The sequence below is a fragment of the Equus asinus genome, chromosome 4, assembly GCF_041296235.1.
Source record: "Equus asinus isolate D_3611 breed Donkey chromosome 4, EquAss-T2T_v2, whole genome shotgun sequence".
In the NCBI taxonomy this organism is placed as follows: Eukaryota; Metazoa; Chordata; class Mammalia; order Perissodactyla; family Equidae; genus Equus; species Equus asinus.
In genome coordinates, this window is record NC_091793.1 from 112,710,987 (window position 1) to 112,726,670 (window position 15,684).

The 15,684-nt window shown below is 37.1% G+C and overlaps 1 protein-coding gene across 4 annotated transcripts in view; it reads right to left on the minus strand.

Annotated features, from left to right (window-relative positions):
• Positions 1 to 11,114: 11,114 nt before the first annotated feature.
• SP3 (Sp3 transcription factor) overlaps positions 11,115 to 15,684 on the minus strand; it is a 55,604-nt gene continuing 51,034 nt past the window's right edge. For all 4 annotated transcript variants that reach the window (XM_070508131.1, XM_070508130.1, XM_044768699.2 and 1 more), the window contains one exon: positions 11,115 to 12,858. In XM_070508131.1, coding sequence (XP_070364232.1) covers positions 12,542 to 12,858 — 317 coding nt within the window. In that variant the 3' untranslated portion in view covers positions 11,115 to 12,541. The remainder of the gene's footprint in view (positions 12,859 to 15,684) is intronic.

Sequence of the window (15,684 nt, forward strand, 5' to 3'; positions counted from 1 at the left end):
CTAGGGCACAGCAAATGAGGGGCACATTCATCCTTGGAGGTGACGCCAGCAGAGGACCAACCAGGTAACAGCAAAGACTCAGGATGCTATTTGAAGTGCTAATAAAGAGTTTTCAGTGGATTGATGTTTTTCAAAGATTGCTCTGGGCTGCTATTTGGAGAGTAGACTAGTAGGGGGTCAAGAAGAGTGGTTATGGGGAGCCCAAATTAGAGGATATTGGCATCACCCAGGCAGTAAATGGTGGCTGCTGGCTAGGAAGCTGGCAGGAGATGGAGAGATGCAGGACTTTGAGACACCAGAATATCAACAGGACCACTATGGGGGATGAGAAGGAGAGGGCTGCCAAGGTTAACCTACACTTCTCTGGCATGAGCATCTAGATGCATATGATGATACTCCTCATTACAATAAATACTGAAGGCCCAGGTTTAGGGGCAGACATTCAGAAGTTGGGTTTTGAACACATAAAGTTTGAGGCACCTATGAAACTTCCAATAGAGGAGCCAAATAGGTAGTTCATCACCTTGGCTGAAACTCAAGCGAGGGGTGGAATAGAGATGGAAAACTTGTGGGCTGTCCATGTCGGGAGTAAAAGGAAATCCCCACAATGGCTGAGATTATCCAGTAAGAGGCCAAAGAGAGAAGCAAAATCAACTCAGGATCAAGCCTTGAGAAAACCCAACATTTCAATGTCAGGTAGAAGAAGAAAAGCTGGCAAAGGGGGAAAATGGAAAGAGGTAGAAGGAAAGTCAGGAGGGCCATGGAAGTCAGGGAAAGAGACTGTTTCAAGGAGGGAGAAGAGCCAACTGTCCTCAGCACGTTTGAGGTCAAGCAGGATGTGAATATTTAAGTGTTACATGGTTTAGTGACATGGAGGTCATTATTGACCCTTTCAAGAGCATTTTCAGTGGAGTGATAGGGCAGAAACCAGATGAGAGTAAATTGAGAAGAGTGTTGTGTGGGAGAAGAGGAGGTGGAAAGAGTGTGGACAACTCTTTCAAGAAGCTGATTGTGGGGGCCGGCCCGGTGGTGTAGTGATTAAGTTCGTGTGCTCCACTTTGGCAGCCCAGGGTTTGCCGGGTTCATATCCTGGGCACAGACCTGCTCACTGCTCATCAGGCCGTGCTGTGCCAGCGTCCCACATAGAAGAACTAGAATGACCTACAACTAGGATATACAACTATGTACTGGGGCTTTGGGGAGGGAGAAAAAAAGAAGATTGGCAACAGATGTTAGCTCAGGGCCAATCTTCTTCACCAAAAAAGCAAAAAATAAATAAAAATTTAAAAATAACGCTATTAGGATGGAGTCAAGATGCAGTTAAAAAAAAAAAGAAGCAGCAGCAGCTGATGGTGAAGGTGAGAAGGTGATAGTGAGACAAGCCAAATCCTGACTTCACTCACCCTAGCCGCCTGCCCATCTAGCAAGAGAGAAATGAAGGCAGAAGAAACTTTGCCAAAAACAAAGAATTTAGCATCCTGGTGATGCTAACTCTTAGAGATCCGTGGCGAGCACAACCTAGGCCTGGCTTTGAGAAGCCACACCATGATCATGCTAATTTTATGACTGTTTGCAAAGGGACGGTTCTCTCCACCCTTGCACTGCAAAACCAAGGAAGAATTTAAATTTGCTGCTCGCTCCCCGACAGCTCTCATGTTGTGGGGGAAAACCTCAAGAACAAAGACCACACTTGGTCAGAGTCCAAAAAGCCATCTTCAAACAGCATTAAGACTCCTCCAGCGGCAAGACGTTGGCTCCCGTGATCAACTTCAGCTGTTCTCTAGGTACAGATGGTCAGGACGCCCAGCGCCAAGGCTGAAGGCTGCTCCACCCCGTGACTCTCCTGCACGTTCCTCCGCACCAGCGGCTCTGAACTGCTCCCTTCCCTGCATCCCAAGATGAAATTCGGGGGCATAGAAATACCTAAAAAACTGTCCCTTTGTCCTCTGCCAGTTGAAGAAGGAATCAGCCCAGCAGAGAGAAGCCCAGACAACACAAGCCCCTCGGCTTCGTGTGGCATTTACACCTATTGCCCCTTCTGCTGTGTGCCGTCAGTCAAACAATGATTTGAGAGGCAGAACATTACTTTTTCCTTCCTCACCAACCGTGACTAGAAAGTTGGTTGCGTGCGTATGTTGCTGCCTTGCAGTCTCTAGTTTCCATTTCAGGGTTGACGCACTGTCTCCAGTATTAGAGTGGATCTGAGGAGACTCTGGCCAGACAGACAGACCCCATTAGCAACTTTTTTTCCTTTGTTTTCTCTCCTACCCTGAATTTGGCCTATCCCGTACGCCTTCAGCTTACCACTAGAGCCTGAGCAAGGAAGCCCTTGTGTTCTTTCTCTGACAGTTGTAAAAGGTTCATTAGGTGCTCTCGTGTGTATAACCCTGTGCCAGGCAAACGGAGGGCCTACACTGGGGCTCTTGCACGCTTGGGGTACAATGTTCCAGATGTCACATCTGTGGACACTTAGCAGGGTTATGCTGTAGGATCATGTTTAAGGGAAAAAAACAAAAACAAAAAACTAGTCTTCTCCTAACTTTGAAATAAAAGGAATATATCGTTATAATGAAAAAAAGTACAGGAAACCAGAAAAACCAGATCGAATTTTTTAAGTCGGAAAGGTAACTGTAGTCAGAATGTCATCAGCCTCTCTGACTATATCCTTCAGGACAGAAACCATGAATTGATCATCATTTTTATCCCAAGTGCCGAGCATATAGCATAAGGATCAAACAGGGTTACTTGTGGGAAAGAAAAGTAAATGGTAGTCAGAAACAGGACAGAGATGTTGTGCCACTTGTAGTTAACATCAAGCTGCCAATGCAACATTTAAAAAAGTAGAGGTATCAGAATTGCAGATGAAGAGATAAACCTTTTCTTATTTGAAGACAATATCACTGTCTCCATAGAAAATCTTATAGACTCAATAAGAAACTAGAACCAGCAAGAGAATTATGTAGGATTGTTAGACAAAATCAATTTACAGACACCAATAGCATTTATAAAGACCAGCATTGATCAATTTATACGCTTAACTTTAAAAAGCCTATTCCCCATAGCAACAACTAAAAAGAGAGCTACGCAGCAATAAATGTAAAAAAAGATGTGTAAGAACTTTCACAGAGAAAATAATAGTTTATTAAAAAGGACATTACAGGGGCCGACCCCGAGGCTAAGTGGTTAGATTCGCATGCTCCACTTTGGCAGCCCAGTTTCGCCAGTTCAGATCCTGGGCACGGACCTAGCACCACTCATCAGGCCATGCTGAGGCGGCGTCCCACATAGAAGAACTAAAAGAACCTACAACTAGGATATACAACTATGTACTGGGGGACTTTGAGGAGAAAAAGAAAAAAAGAGAGGAAGATTGGCAACAGATGTTGCCAGCTCAGGGCCAATCTTCCTCACCAAAAACAAAATGACATTAGACTTGAATAAGTGGAGATACAGAATGTCCGTGGATAGGAAGACAACTTTCTCCCTCCAAATTAATCTATAAACTCAACGTAATTCCAGTAAAAATCCTAACATAATTTTTCAATGGTACTTGACAATTTAATCCTCAAACTCATAGAAAAAGCCAGGGCTCAAAATCAGTAAAAACTATTTTGAAAAACAGGTAAGGAGTGGGCAGAGGAGACTTGCCCTACCAGATATCAAGATGTGAAAGCCATGGTATTGACGGTATAGTCTCAGCACAGGAAAGACAGAAAGGAATCAAGGAACAGATCAACACACAAGTGGAAATTGGCTCAATGACAGAGGCAGCATTTCAATCAGTGAGGAAAAGTTGGGCAATAAACTGTGCTAGGACACGTGGTTATCCACACGGAAAATATTAGAGACTTCACACCATAAACAAAAATAATTCCAAAGTGGATTAATAAGCTCAATTGAAAGGCAAAATCATAAAACATTTAGAGGAAAATATTTTTAAGACACTAGGCAGAGAATTTCTTCAGAAAGACAGAAAAGCTACAACTCATAGATTCAATAAAACTTTTGTAAAACAACAACACACACCCACAACACCATAAACAAAGTTAAAAGATAAGCCCCAGACTGAGAAAAGATATTATCAGCCCAACTATCTCTAAAATAATATGTATCCGGAATTTATTAAGAATGTTTAAAAATCAATGCCAAAATGCAAATAACCAAAAAAGCACATGGGTAAAGGAGCAGATAGGTAATTCCCTTCGGAGGAAACATGGATCATAAACTTAAGGAAAATATGCTCATAGGGCCGGCCTGGTGGCGCAGCAGTTAAGTTCGCACGTTCCAGTTCTCGGCAGCCCGGGGTTCGCTGGTTCTGATCCCGGGTGCAGACATGGCACTGTTTGGCAAGCCATGCTGTGGCAGGTGTCCCACATATAAAGTAGAGGAAGATGGGCATGGATGTTAGCTCAGGGCCAGTCTTCCTCAGCAAAAAAAAAAAAAAAAAAAAAGAGGAGTGGCAGCAGATGTTAGCTCAGGGCTAATCTTCCTAAAAAAAAAAAAAAGAAAATATGCTCAAGCTCACTAGAATACAGGGAAACGAGAATCAAAATCATGAGTGATTATTTCACATGCATCATGTGTATATATTTTAAAATATATTTACATATATATAAAATACATACATGGCAACCCTGAGGATCTCTGCAAGAAGGGGTTTCCCCAGTTTGAAGTCAGCTTATGCAGCTGATGGGCTGATCAATGTCTACTTGAATTGCAGTTGGGGTGGGGGTGGAGGGAGAAGAACTGGAGAGAATAGAGCAGACACAAGAGTCCACAGTGCAGCAGCCTTTACTCCCAGTCCAGCTCCTGGATGAAGTGAACACCATGGAAGGCAGTGAGCTGGGCCTGAGCCCTCTTTACAACATTCATTCCAAAAGGGTTGCCTATTGTGTGAAGAGACCCCTACAGCGAGAGGCTGTGTGAGTACCATGCCAGGGCAGAGGTCGAACGAGAGCTAAAAGGTAAGAAAAACATGCACTGATTCTGCTACAGTGAATGAATGTTTGGTTATGCCTACCGGTATCAATTTCTTCACATGTATATACGGCTTAGTTTTTAATTAGTTTCCTACTTTTTAGTTACACTTGCTTTTCTCTCAGATGAATTTTAAATAATTTTGTTAAATCCCAAAATAAAATTGCATTGTTTTCATTGGAAAAAAATAACTGCCCAGGCCAAGGGCTAGGGAGGGTGTGGGAAAATGCGAACTCCTATACACAGCTAGTAGGGGTGTAATTTAGTACGTACACTGCAGAGATCAATTGGCAATATCTGGTATATTTGAAGATAAGAATATCCTATTGGCCAGTGATTGAAGTTCCAGATACATACCTCAGAGAAACACTCACATACATGCACAAAAAACATGTCAAGTATTGCATTTCAGCATTGTTTATAATAGCCAAAAACTGGAAATAACTGAAATGTGCATCAACAAGAAAATGGGTAAGTTGTGATATACCCATTCAATGAACTACAGCATTTAAAATGAATATAGAGAAAGGTGTTAACATGGATACATCTCAAAAACGTGAATGAAAACACAAGTCCCAGAAGGTTAGGCACAGTATGATACCATTTATACTGAGTTTCAAAAACATGAAAACAATCCTATACATGCACACTTATAAAAAGTTATAAAATATAAAACCATTCATGGTATCATTCTGATAAACGTCAAATTCACAGCAGCATTTACCTCTGTGGGTAAAAGGAGAGAAATGGAATGAGACAGGGCTATACAGATTTTAACAACAGCTGTAATCTTTTCTTTTCAAAAGAAACAAGCAAATATGTTTAGAATGATAAGACTGCAAAACCTGGATGGTGGACACACAGGTATTTGTTATATTTCCTATATATTTTTTCTGTACGTTTGAAAATGTTTCATAATAAAAAGGCACAATACAAATACTAGCAATTTTATGAAGAAATGTTAGCTGACAGACAAGTAGGTGGGTCAAAGTGAATGAACACATTAACACAAGATGGGGATAATTATCTCCAAGTATAGGAAGAGTATTGATTTCTCCAAGGCTTGCATTAACTAATACTTAACTATGTGCCAGGTACAGTGGGAAGTGGTTTACATGCACTAACTTATTTAATCTCCTCCATCACCCTTAGGAAGATGATGCTATTATCCCTGTTTTACAGATTAGAAAACTGAAGTGCAGAGTGGAAAGGTAGAGTCCAAGGTCATACAGCTGGTAAGCAGTAGAGCTGGACACAGGCGAGTTTGTGTCCTAAGTCCAAAATCTATGCACTACACGTTACCCTGAAAGGTTTAATCTTCATTCAACGATTCAAGATGAAAAAGCCACAGAAAGTTACCAAGGATAAAAATGGGAAAGATGGAATTAACTAAGAATTTTTAAAGCGTCAGAGTGTGAGACTAAGTAATTGGGTTAACACAATTAAAAGATAGGACTTGAATCCAAGTCCGAATACATGATGAAAATATAAAGGGAACACTGTGTAGTGTGATATTAACTACAAAGCTATAAACACTATTATGTTGGCAGAAAGTCAATATTCCTTAAGACCAAACACAGACACATAGACCCAGTCCTTTGATAACGGTGTCCTCAAACTGCAGATGAACTTCTAGGCCTTTTAATCAGTTCTCTTGGGCACATTTTACTTCAAGGCTCACCCTTTCTGACTCATTCAGGCTCCATTCTAAGTTCTCCCTCATCTAAACCTGACTCATCTGGCATCAACCGTGACTTTATATTTTCTACAGAACCAAGTCATCAACTATGTCAAGCCACTCTATTTTATGCAAGAAGTAATTGTACCTCAGCTGGTTTTATTTGGCATTATTTGGTAGCAAGGAAGAGCCTCAAAATTTAAAAAGCTAAAGGTGGAAGTGGGGGTCTCTCTGTAAGGTTTTAAGGGCATCTTATGGAACCCAGGAGCAGGAAATGCAGACAAGCACAAAACATTGGAACAAAAACTTCAGAATTATCAAGAATCAAGGCAGCTGTTCCCATCTTTTTCTTCTGAGGTTGTACGCTCTCTCACCATTGCTTTATTTTCTGCATGTTCCAAATGCAATCTCCCAAGACATCACTTTCCAGTTCCAAAGTCTTGGGAGAAATCATCTAATTGGCTCAAATTTGACCAGATGTCCAGTCCTTGTCCGATCATCTAAACAGCTTGTCCCTGAAGGTGGCAGGAAGTAGTATCCAGAAAACAGGACGTAAGTTGGGGTGCTATTCTAAAAGTTATCTACTCTAACATTTCCTCTATTTCCCTGTTGCCTATTGAGTGGAGGCTTAGCCATTTTTTGGAGAAGTTGCATTGCTCTGGTGGCCTTTTCCAACTTAAGGTTGGAGTCACTACACGCCAAATTTTATCTTTCAATAGAAATGAACCTAAAGATTCTTTGGCTGGTTCCTAAAAATGTTAAAATAAGATAGAATTCTACATGAGGGTGTAACTTCTTTAAGAAAAGACATTTTCTTGTGCTTCGTTCTTTTCTTATTCCATCCTTTCTGATGGGGCAGTCACTGCAGACACACTGTCCACTGTATCAATTTAGATTCTATAGTTCTCTTTTCACATTTTTGCATTAAAAATGAAACTTCCCCCTCATTCTGGAGAAAATCAAGGTATGAGCCATTGTCAAACAATGGAAATGCCAAAACACTGGTCCCTTCACTACAGAAAAATGCAATCTCCAGAGTTAATAACAAGTGTGTGGTGGGGGTGGGGCGGGGGGGATTGAGTCTCTACTATAAGCTAGGTACTATGCTAAATGCTTACATTTTAATCCTCACAACAATCCTATGAGGGTCACTATTGTTGGTTATCTCCTTGATATGGATGATGAAAATCACACTTCTAGTATGTAGCTTAATGTGGATTTCTAACAGAAGCAAGGGATTTCGAAGTGGGGAGTGGGGAAAGGTTGAAGGAAATAGAGACCCCTTATTCAACACATTGACACCAAAAAACTGTATCTTAAATACACAATAAAAAATGGTATGAATCATGTTACATGACAGTATATCATGCAGTTTTTAAACTTCAACTCCAATTTTGTTATGCATTTTCAAAGGAAACAATGGTTATCTCTGGGTAGCTTAGAGGTCATTTAAATTCTTTTATACTCTTATTTTCTTAGTATTTATCAAAGTGACATACTTTTATAATCAGAGAAACTTTTCCAACAATTTCCTCATGATGACTCAGTCGCGCATCTGCCCATCTTTCCTCTCTTCACCACCAAACTTAATCGTCTACGCTTGCTGTCTCCACGGCCTCTTCTCCTGTGCTCTGGAACTATCTTTTACCCAAATAATCTCATTAACTGCTTACAAAGATCAGTAGAGACATCTTTATTGCCAAAATCAATAGCTTTTTCTTTTCATCCAACTTAACCGTTCTACTGCATTTGACGTTCGTCACCATCTTGACACTTTCTATGGTTTCTATGGCCGCTTCCTTGATGGCTCCTCTTCCTCCACCAGTTCCTGAGTGTGGCTGTTTTCCAAGGCTCAGGCCTTAGCTCAAAGAGATCCTCAGGAAGTGTTTGAACACTCCGGACTTGAATGAATTTAATGTGCATTTTTCTAAGATGACCTATGATCCCAAAAAGGTTAGGAATCACTGACAAAGATTAAATTCTGAACTTTCTGCAATTTAACAAACCCTCCTCCAAAAACTTTCCACTCCATCTCTCACACAATCCCCTATCATCCATAAGAAATCACACTGTACTTGTTAACACTGTTCCCTCGGCCTGACTTTCCCCAACTTCTCCACGCAGAATTCTCTCTTTTCTAAGTTACTAGAACACTGTATCTGCCACTAGGATATATTTATCACAATCTACTTGATTATATACAAATCTATCTGAACAAGGCACGGGGCCAAATCAATGTATCTTTGTGTCTCCATCCCTAAATAAAGGAGGTGATTTCACTAAAATATCAAATCTTGTTCCCAAGATATCAACCAATTTGTTTTGTTCTCATTATCAGACAACAAAAGACTTACTACTCATTCATGGCAGAAAGTTTTAAACATACTATTTAGTGAAACAAACAGTTTTTACATTGAAAACAATTCTTACCAACTTAATTAAAACAGAAAAACAAATTGTCTAACAGGTAACATGACCAACATGTTAATTTATATATTTCAAAATCAAATGTTATTAGCCCCAAATTTCAAACAATATTGAATACAATAAAATTTTTAATAAAATAAAATTGTGGGATCATGAGCAGTCAGTATTAGGATCTGAATTACAATTAAGATACTCAGGGGATGGCTCTATTCAAGGAGTGTTTATCAAAGCCATTTGAGATGTTACAAAATACATATATACTCTCCACCTCCAGAAATATAGATTTAGTAGACAAGGATGAAGCTAGGCCTGTGGACATTTTAAAATACTCCCAGCATTTTCTGATGAGTAACACTAAGAACTATTTTCTACGAAATACGTTTGACATGCCTTCAACTTATATGTACATGTATTTTTATTACTAAAGCATTTTCATGATTTTGAAATATCTTAAGCATTTTTACTATTTAGCCCAAAGTTACTTACAGAGCATCTTTTTGCAATAGGCGTACTTTTAAAGCTTTATGTGCTTTTTGATTAATTGAATTACTTCTCAAAGTCATCACGTCTCAATCTACAGAAAACAAAATTTTCTTAAGTGATATTTCCTTTAAATTGAGGTATACAGAGTATAGACATCTAGTCCACTGGATGAGAATGTTCTGATAAATAAGAATTATTTGTACATAAATATACTAAATATGCACTAAGTCTAGCCTTCGAAAAAGTAAAGCAATTGATGAAAACACCTATTAAAGAGTATACTTACACTAAGAAATGTTATATTCATACACAATACTAATAGATTTTATAATTAGAAAAAAATGGCTGCGGGGTAATTCTTCAAATATGAAGTTTCCAGGGTCTCTTCAACATTTTTTAATGCAAAAATAGGAAGATTCAAGTTAACAAGGCTGACGTTGAACTAACTTTGATTTCTTTCTTTGGCTGAGGATCCAAAGATCACTGGTATATATTCCTGGTGGGCACTCAAAAAATCTAACAACTTACTTAAATAATCTTCAAGACTACTTACTTTCTTCATTGCATTCATGCTCTAAGAACTGATAAAATATGCTTAGAAGCTCATGGACCAAAAACCCTCTATAAACTTACTATGAAATTTCAATATTATCTAAAAACATCTCTACTATCACACTCTAAAAAGTTGTTTAAACCTCTGATTTAATGGATATTTTGTCAAATGGGCAACCTCTTCACACATCCTAAATAATAAAAACAATTCTAAAAATTATCTAAAGGAGTTTGAAGATTCAAATCCTTGTAACTTCAAAATTGTATATTCCATTGATTAGCTTCTATAATTCCAAGTAACACTTCCTGTTCCACATCACAAGCTTAAGTCTCACATTTAGAAAAACTGTGTTTCTATGTGTATCTACAGTTGTCCTATGCATTCAAAGATATTATTGACAGTGTCAGACTGGGTCTGGAAAACAGACAATGGAAATCTTTACTCCCACTGTACACATGTGGAAAGTAATTGGATTTCTAATTTAAAAAGTCATATCAATATTCTGTTAATTTTCCCTTTCCTCCTATCCAGCCTTTATCATAATTAGAGATATATAAATTCAAAACATAACCTTTTCAAATAACTCTTGACACGGCTGCCACAGCTTGTCTTATGTTATTATTTCCAAGAATCTTCATGTAAATTCAAGTTTTTGATAAATCAAAATATTCTGCATTGTCTTAACAAGGGGACAAAAAAGAAAAAAGAGGTTTGCAAAATAAGGTTCTGCATTGATAAAATTGATAAGAATCAATGTGGGCTAAGAGTTAAAAGAATTTTTTCAAAACCTGTATATAAGCAGCTCATTCTTAGGTGAAAAATTCATAATCTGTTAGTGCCTCTTCCTTTTTTAAGTAAATATACCTGTTTACAGTAATTTCAGTGTCTGAAATCAAGAATCTGCAAACCGAAGGTAAGTTGAAGAAAAACGAACCACACGGATTTTCTTACCCGATTACCACTGCAATATTTTAAATGCATAGGAATACAACAAACTCAAAAGAAAAAAAAATAGTGTTTTATTAACTACCACACTGTTATAATACACTTTAAACGTACAATAAGGTAGCCTTTAAATTTGAGGTGGTCTTAAGAATAACAAATGAACAGAATTCCAAATTTTTGAAATAGGTGAACTGCTGCAGTATAGGTATACATTTAGGAAAATTGTATAGCTCTTACAAGACCAGCGATGAAACTTTATTTTGTACATTTTTTAATAATTGAAAATATAAACAATAATTAAAAAATAAAAAGAAAATACAGCGTAATAAAAAAACATACATTTCTCAATTAAATGTACTGGATACATATAAATTTTAAGGGAAGAAGCAAAAAAGGAAAATGGTTGATATTTAAGTGCAGACTGACTACCTAGACAAAAAAAAAAAAAAGACTTAAAAAAATATCATAAAACTTCTAGTTTTCTATGACTAATATCCATATGGTTGGAGTATCGTCACTATGGAAGTGATTTTGTTATGTTTGCATATGTTATACTTTACTGGTAATTTACATGATGGCTTTTAAGGCCCTGGCAGACATATGGTTTTTGGAAACGAGATTGGATAAAAAAAAAAAAATCACTGCTAAGACGCAATACACCTTATTTTTTGGTCCTCCAATATTCAAGAAAAGGGATAATTCACTATAACATTTTCTTACCACCCAAATGCCTCAACCTATACATTTTAAACTTTTTTAAACATTGGTTATATTGCCCAACTTCGTTATTGAAAGAATTATTAACAAGACATTATTTTGGCAAATTAAATCTTAAACATGGCTTTTCAACAGGATTTAAAAGGTGACTATCCCTAGAGTTCCATGTTAAAATGTAGTTTTCAAAATCTTACAAGAGTAATGCTTAAAATATTGTACATAGTTAACCTAATTAAAATAATTAGCTTCAAAATGACAAATTGATAAGCTAAGTAAAGCCTACACTATGTAACATTTGCCTGGAAACTTGATTTGTCAGTTATGCATAATAAAAATTCCAGTCATCAAGAAAATTACAAAAATTTTTTTATCATAACATGATTTCTTTCACCCACCAACTTTTTTATCTTACAATAGATAAATACCAACATGTTCTCATTTTTACACTAAACCACACAGGATTGATGCATTTGGTTAGACTACCATTCGCATTGTTAAATTCAATTTTCTCTTTATATAACTTGGTAAAATTTCATTTCTTCTAGATTCCAAAAGTACCTACAAAACCCATGCAATTTTACCATTTTTAATATACTATGGAATATCATACAAAGTAAGGCATTTCAGTGTCATGTATAACCAAGTTACTGTCAATCCAAAAATTTTTGCACATCAATAAAAAGATATCTAAGAACTTAGGAACAATATTCTTCTCACTACTGTATAAAAATAACCACAATGAATAAGTATTTGTGTAATATTTACTCCATTGTCTCGTTTCCGGAAACTGTGACAAGCTGTAAAGGTATTTCAGTGTTGGTAAGGATATCTTGATTGCTGGTGGTGGTAGTATTAACAGTTCCTATCCCTGAAACAGAACCTTGTTGAATATTTGCAAGGATAAGTGTTGTTCCTCCTGCAGTAATCAAAGTATCATCTCGTGCAGCTTCCACAGATGCCAGCACTGTACTGCTAGAGTGAATACCTTTTTTATTCTGATGTGTTTTAATATGTTTGGCAAGGTGGTCACTTCTCATAAAGCGTTTTGAACATTCTGGACAAACAAATTTCTTCTCACCTGTTAAGAAAAAAATTAAATTACTTACTTTTTAAAATTCAACCTTAATAGACTGATCATTCCCTGAGAAAGAAAATAACCCAACACTGACAGTACAGGGAGCAGAGTTCAATAAAAATTGTATTAGTTTCATGAGCTGCTTCCCCCTGCAAGATCTCTCTCACAGACTATTTTTCCTCAAAATACATGTCATCTTTACTTTTTGATGAAAAACAACCAACTTATTAAATTACAGACTGATATTCAGATAAGACTGTAATGCCTCAACTATGCTAATAATTTGTTTTGAAACATGTTACAAGATACTAGCTAAAAAATAACCATCGGTAACACATTCTTTTTTAAAGTACACTGTTTTAAGTTATATTTAAGATATTAACATGTCATATACACGATACTAAAGCTTCAACTCTTAAATCTCAATTCAAATAACCAGAGTACTTTTAAAGCAAAGATGCAAGCTTGAGGTTCAATAAGATTGAGTAACCCCAAGAATAATGGAGATGGCTAGCTGAATTGATTTCAGCTAGAATAATCAAGAGCAAGTCTAATATATCATGACAAAAAAGTTAATAAAACCCTGAGGTGAGGTCTAAGTTTATTTTCCAGCACGAATAAAATACTTTTTTAAAATACAAAGGACAGATGGAACTTCTATTATGAAGACCAACTGTGTAAGAGGATTATTGGAAGAAAAGGCAAAAGGTCAACCAAAAAGGAATCCAGAGAGAAATCAAACAATAAACAAATCTAATATTTTCTTCAAAATATCTTACCTATCTCTTGTGCCAGCACCTCTACTCTAGGTAGGTCCTCATCAGACCTCATACCTGAACATACTGCAATGACATTCTAGTCTTTCCTTCTCCAATCTAACAAATCAATGCTGGACAAATCTTCCTTAGATCCCAAATTTTACTGCGGTACAAAACTTCACCATCGTACTAAGTGGTAGGGGAATGCAAGAGTAATTTGCAGATAACTAAACAGTTTAGATTCTCTACTGCCTAACTTACAGGGACCTCTATAATGTGGCTCAACCCTACTTAACAGAAATGTGTTATATAAAATCTCATCCTCACTCAAGTCAAATGGTCTCCCACCTCTTCTATTCACAGTATTGTTTTTTTCTGAGAAAGTATTTCCCAAAGATACTCTTGGAACACTAGTCCTGAGAGATACTCCATGGCAAAAGGCACAGTGATCAAAAGAGGTTGGGAAATACTACACACACCACACACTCCCCTCCCCTGCCCCAACTTAGAGATGCACGATGCTCATTAACATTCAACTAAAGGTCCTAAGAGGTGCTGCCTTGAAGGTACCTGTAGTAACCCTCTTTTAACCCAGTGTTTCCCACATTTATTTAATCAGACCTTTTTTATCCTTTTACATTACTCCTTTTTATATACTGATCAAATTCCACTAAAGAAAATTCTGTTACAGGGCCATCGTAAGGTCTACTATCCCAGCCCACTGCCCAACAATGCCTTACTATCCCAAGTAATAATAATCTCTGCTTCTGAGCATACTTCATCTACTTTCTTATATTGTTTGCTGCAGTTTCAAACAAGTTAATCTCACATGTCTACCTATCTGATAAGTGAGAGAGAAACTAAAACAAGTAGATGGAAATCCTACCATTTGCAACAACATGGATGGACCTTGAAGGCATTAGGCTAAACGAAATAAGTCAGACAGAGAAAGACAAATATGGTATGATCTCTCATATGTGGAATCTTTAAAAAATAAAAAACTCAGAAACAGAGATCAGATTTGTGGTTACCAGAGGCAAAGGGTGGGGGGAGTGAGAACTGGAGGAAGGTGATCAAAAACACAAATTTCCAGTTATAAGATAAATAAGCAGTGGGGATGTAATGAACAACATGACGACTATAGCTAACACTGCCATGGGGTATACAGTTGTCAAGAGAGTTAAGAGCTTTTATCACAGGAGAAAATTTTTTTCCTTTTTTTCTTTTTATTGTGAGAAGATGGATGTTGGCTGAACCTACTGTGTAATCATTTCACAATATATGTAAATCAAACCATCATGCTGTATGCCTTAAACTTATAATGTATGTCAATTATTTCTCAATAAAACTGGGAAAAAACCAAACCAGTAGAGCATCTAATATGCATACTACTACATACTTCAGAGGCTATTTTATATATTTAAAGCTAATGTAGGAGGTGTGAAAGAAGAGTCGGAGACAGCTTATCTGCTTAATCTAACAGAGAACTTGGACTTGAGTCCAGAGTTAGGGGACTTCAAAATCCATATTGTTCTCCATTTCACTATACTTCTTTCTTCCTTCTAGGCTCTCTAGGGACTGTATGTATTTTTCACTTCTTCAGTGCTGGGAAGAGACTGACAAACACCTTGATTATTTCATGGTAGCAGGAGAAAACTACCTCTAAGTTATACTAAGTTAGGATTCAGTTTGAGTTATTCCTAGGTCCGTTTCATGTAACAACCACACAATGCTTTGTAAAAACAATTAAATGAGTCTTGACATCAATGGAGCCTTGGTTACTCCTCAATGAAAAGTCTTTTGCTTACCTCACAGATATTAAAACAAGAGAAAAGGTGAAATACCTGAATTTATCAGACGAAAAGGAATTATACTTTATTATAGTGTTAAGGAGGAGGAAGAAAGAATAAGACAGGTCAAGAGGAATAGCAGACAACTAATTTAAAACCTTAACATAACAAACAATAATAGCATAAAGTGGCTTAAGACATTCAATAACATCAAAACAAAACAAAAAGGTTAACCAAAGTCTATATGAAAATATTATTTTACAAAATACTGGCTTGTTGGA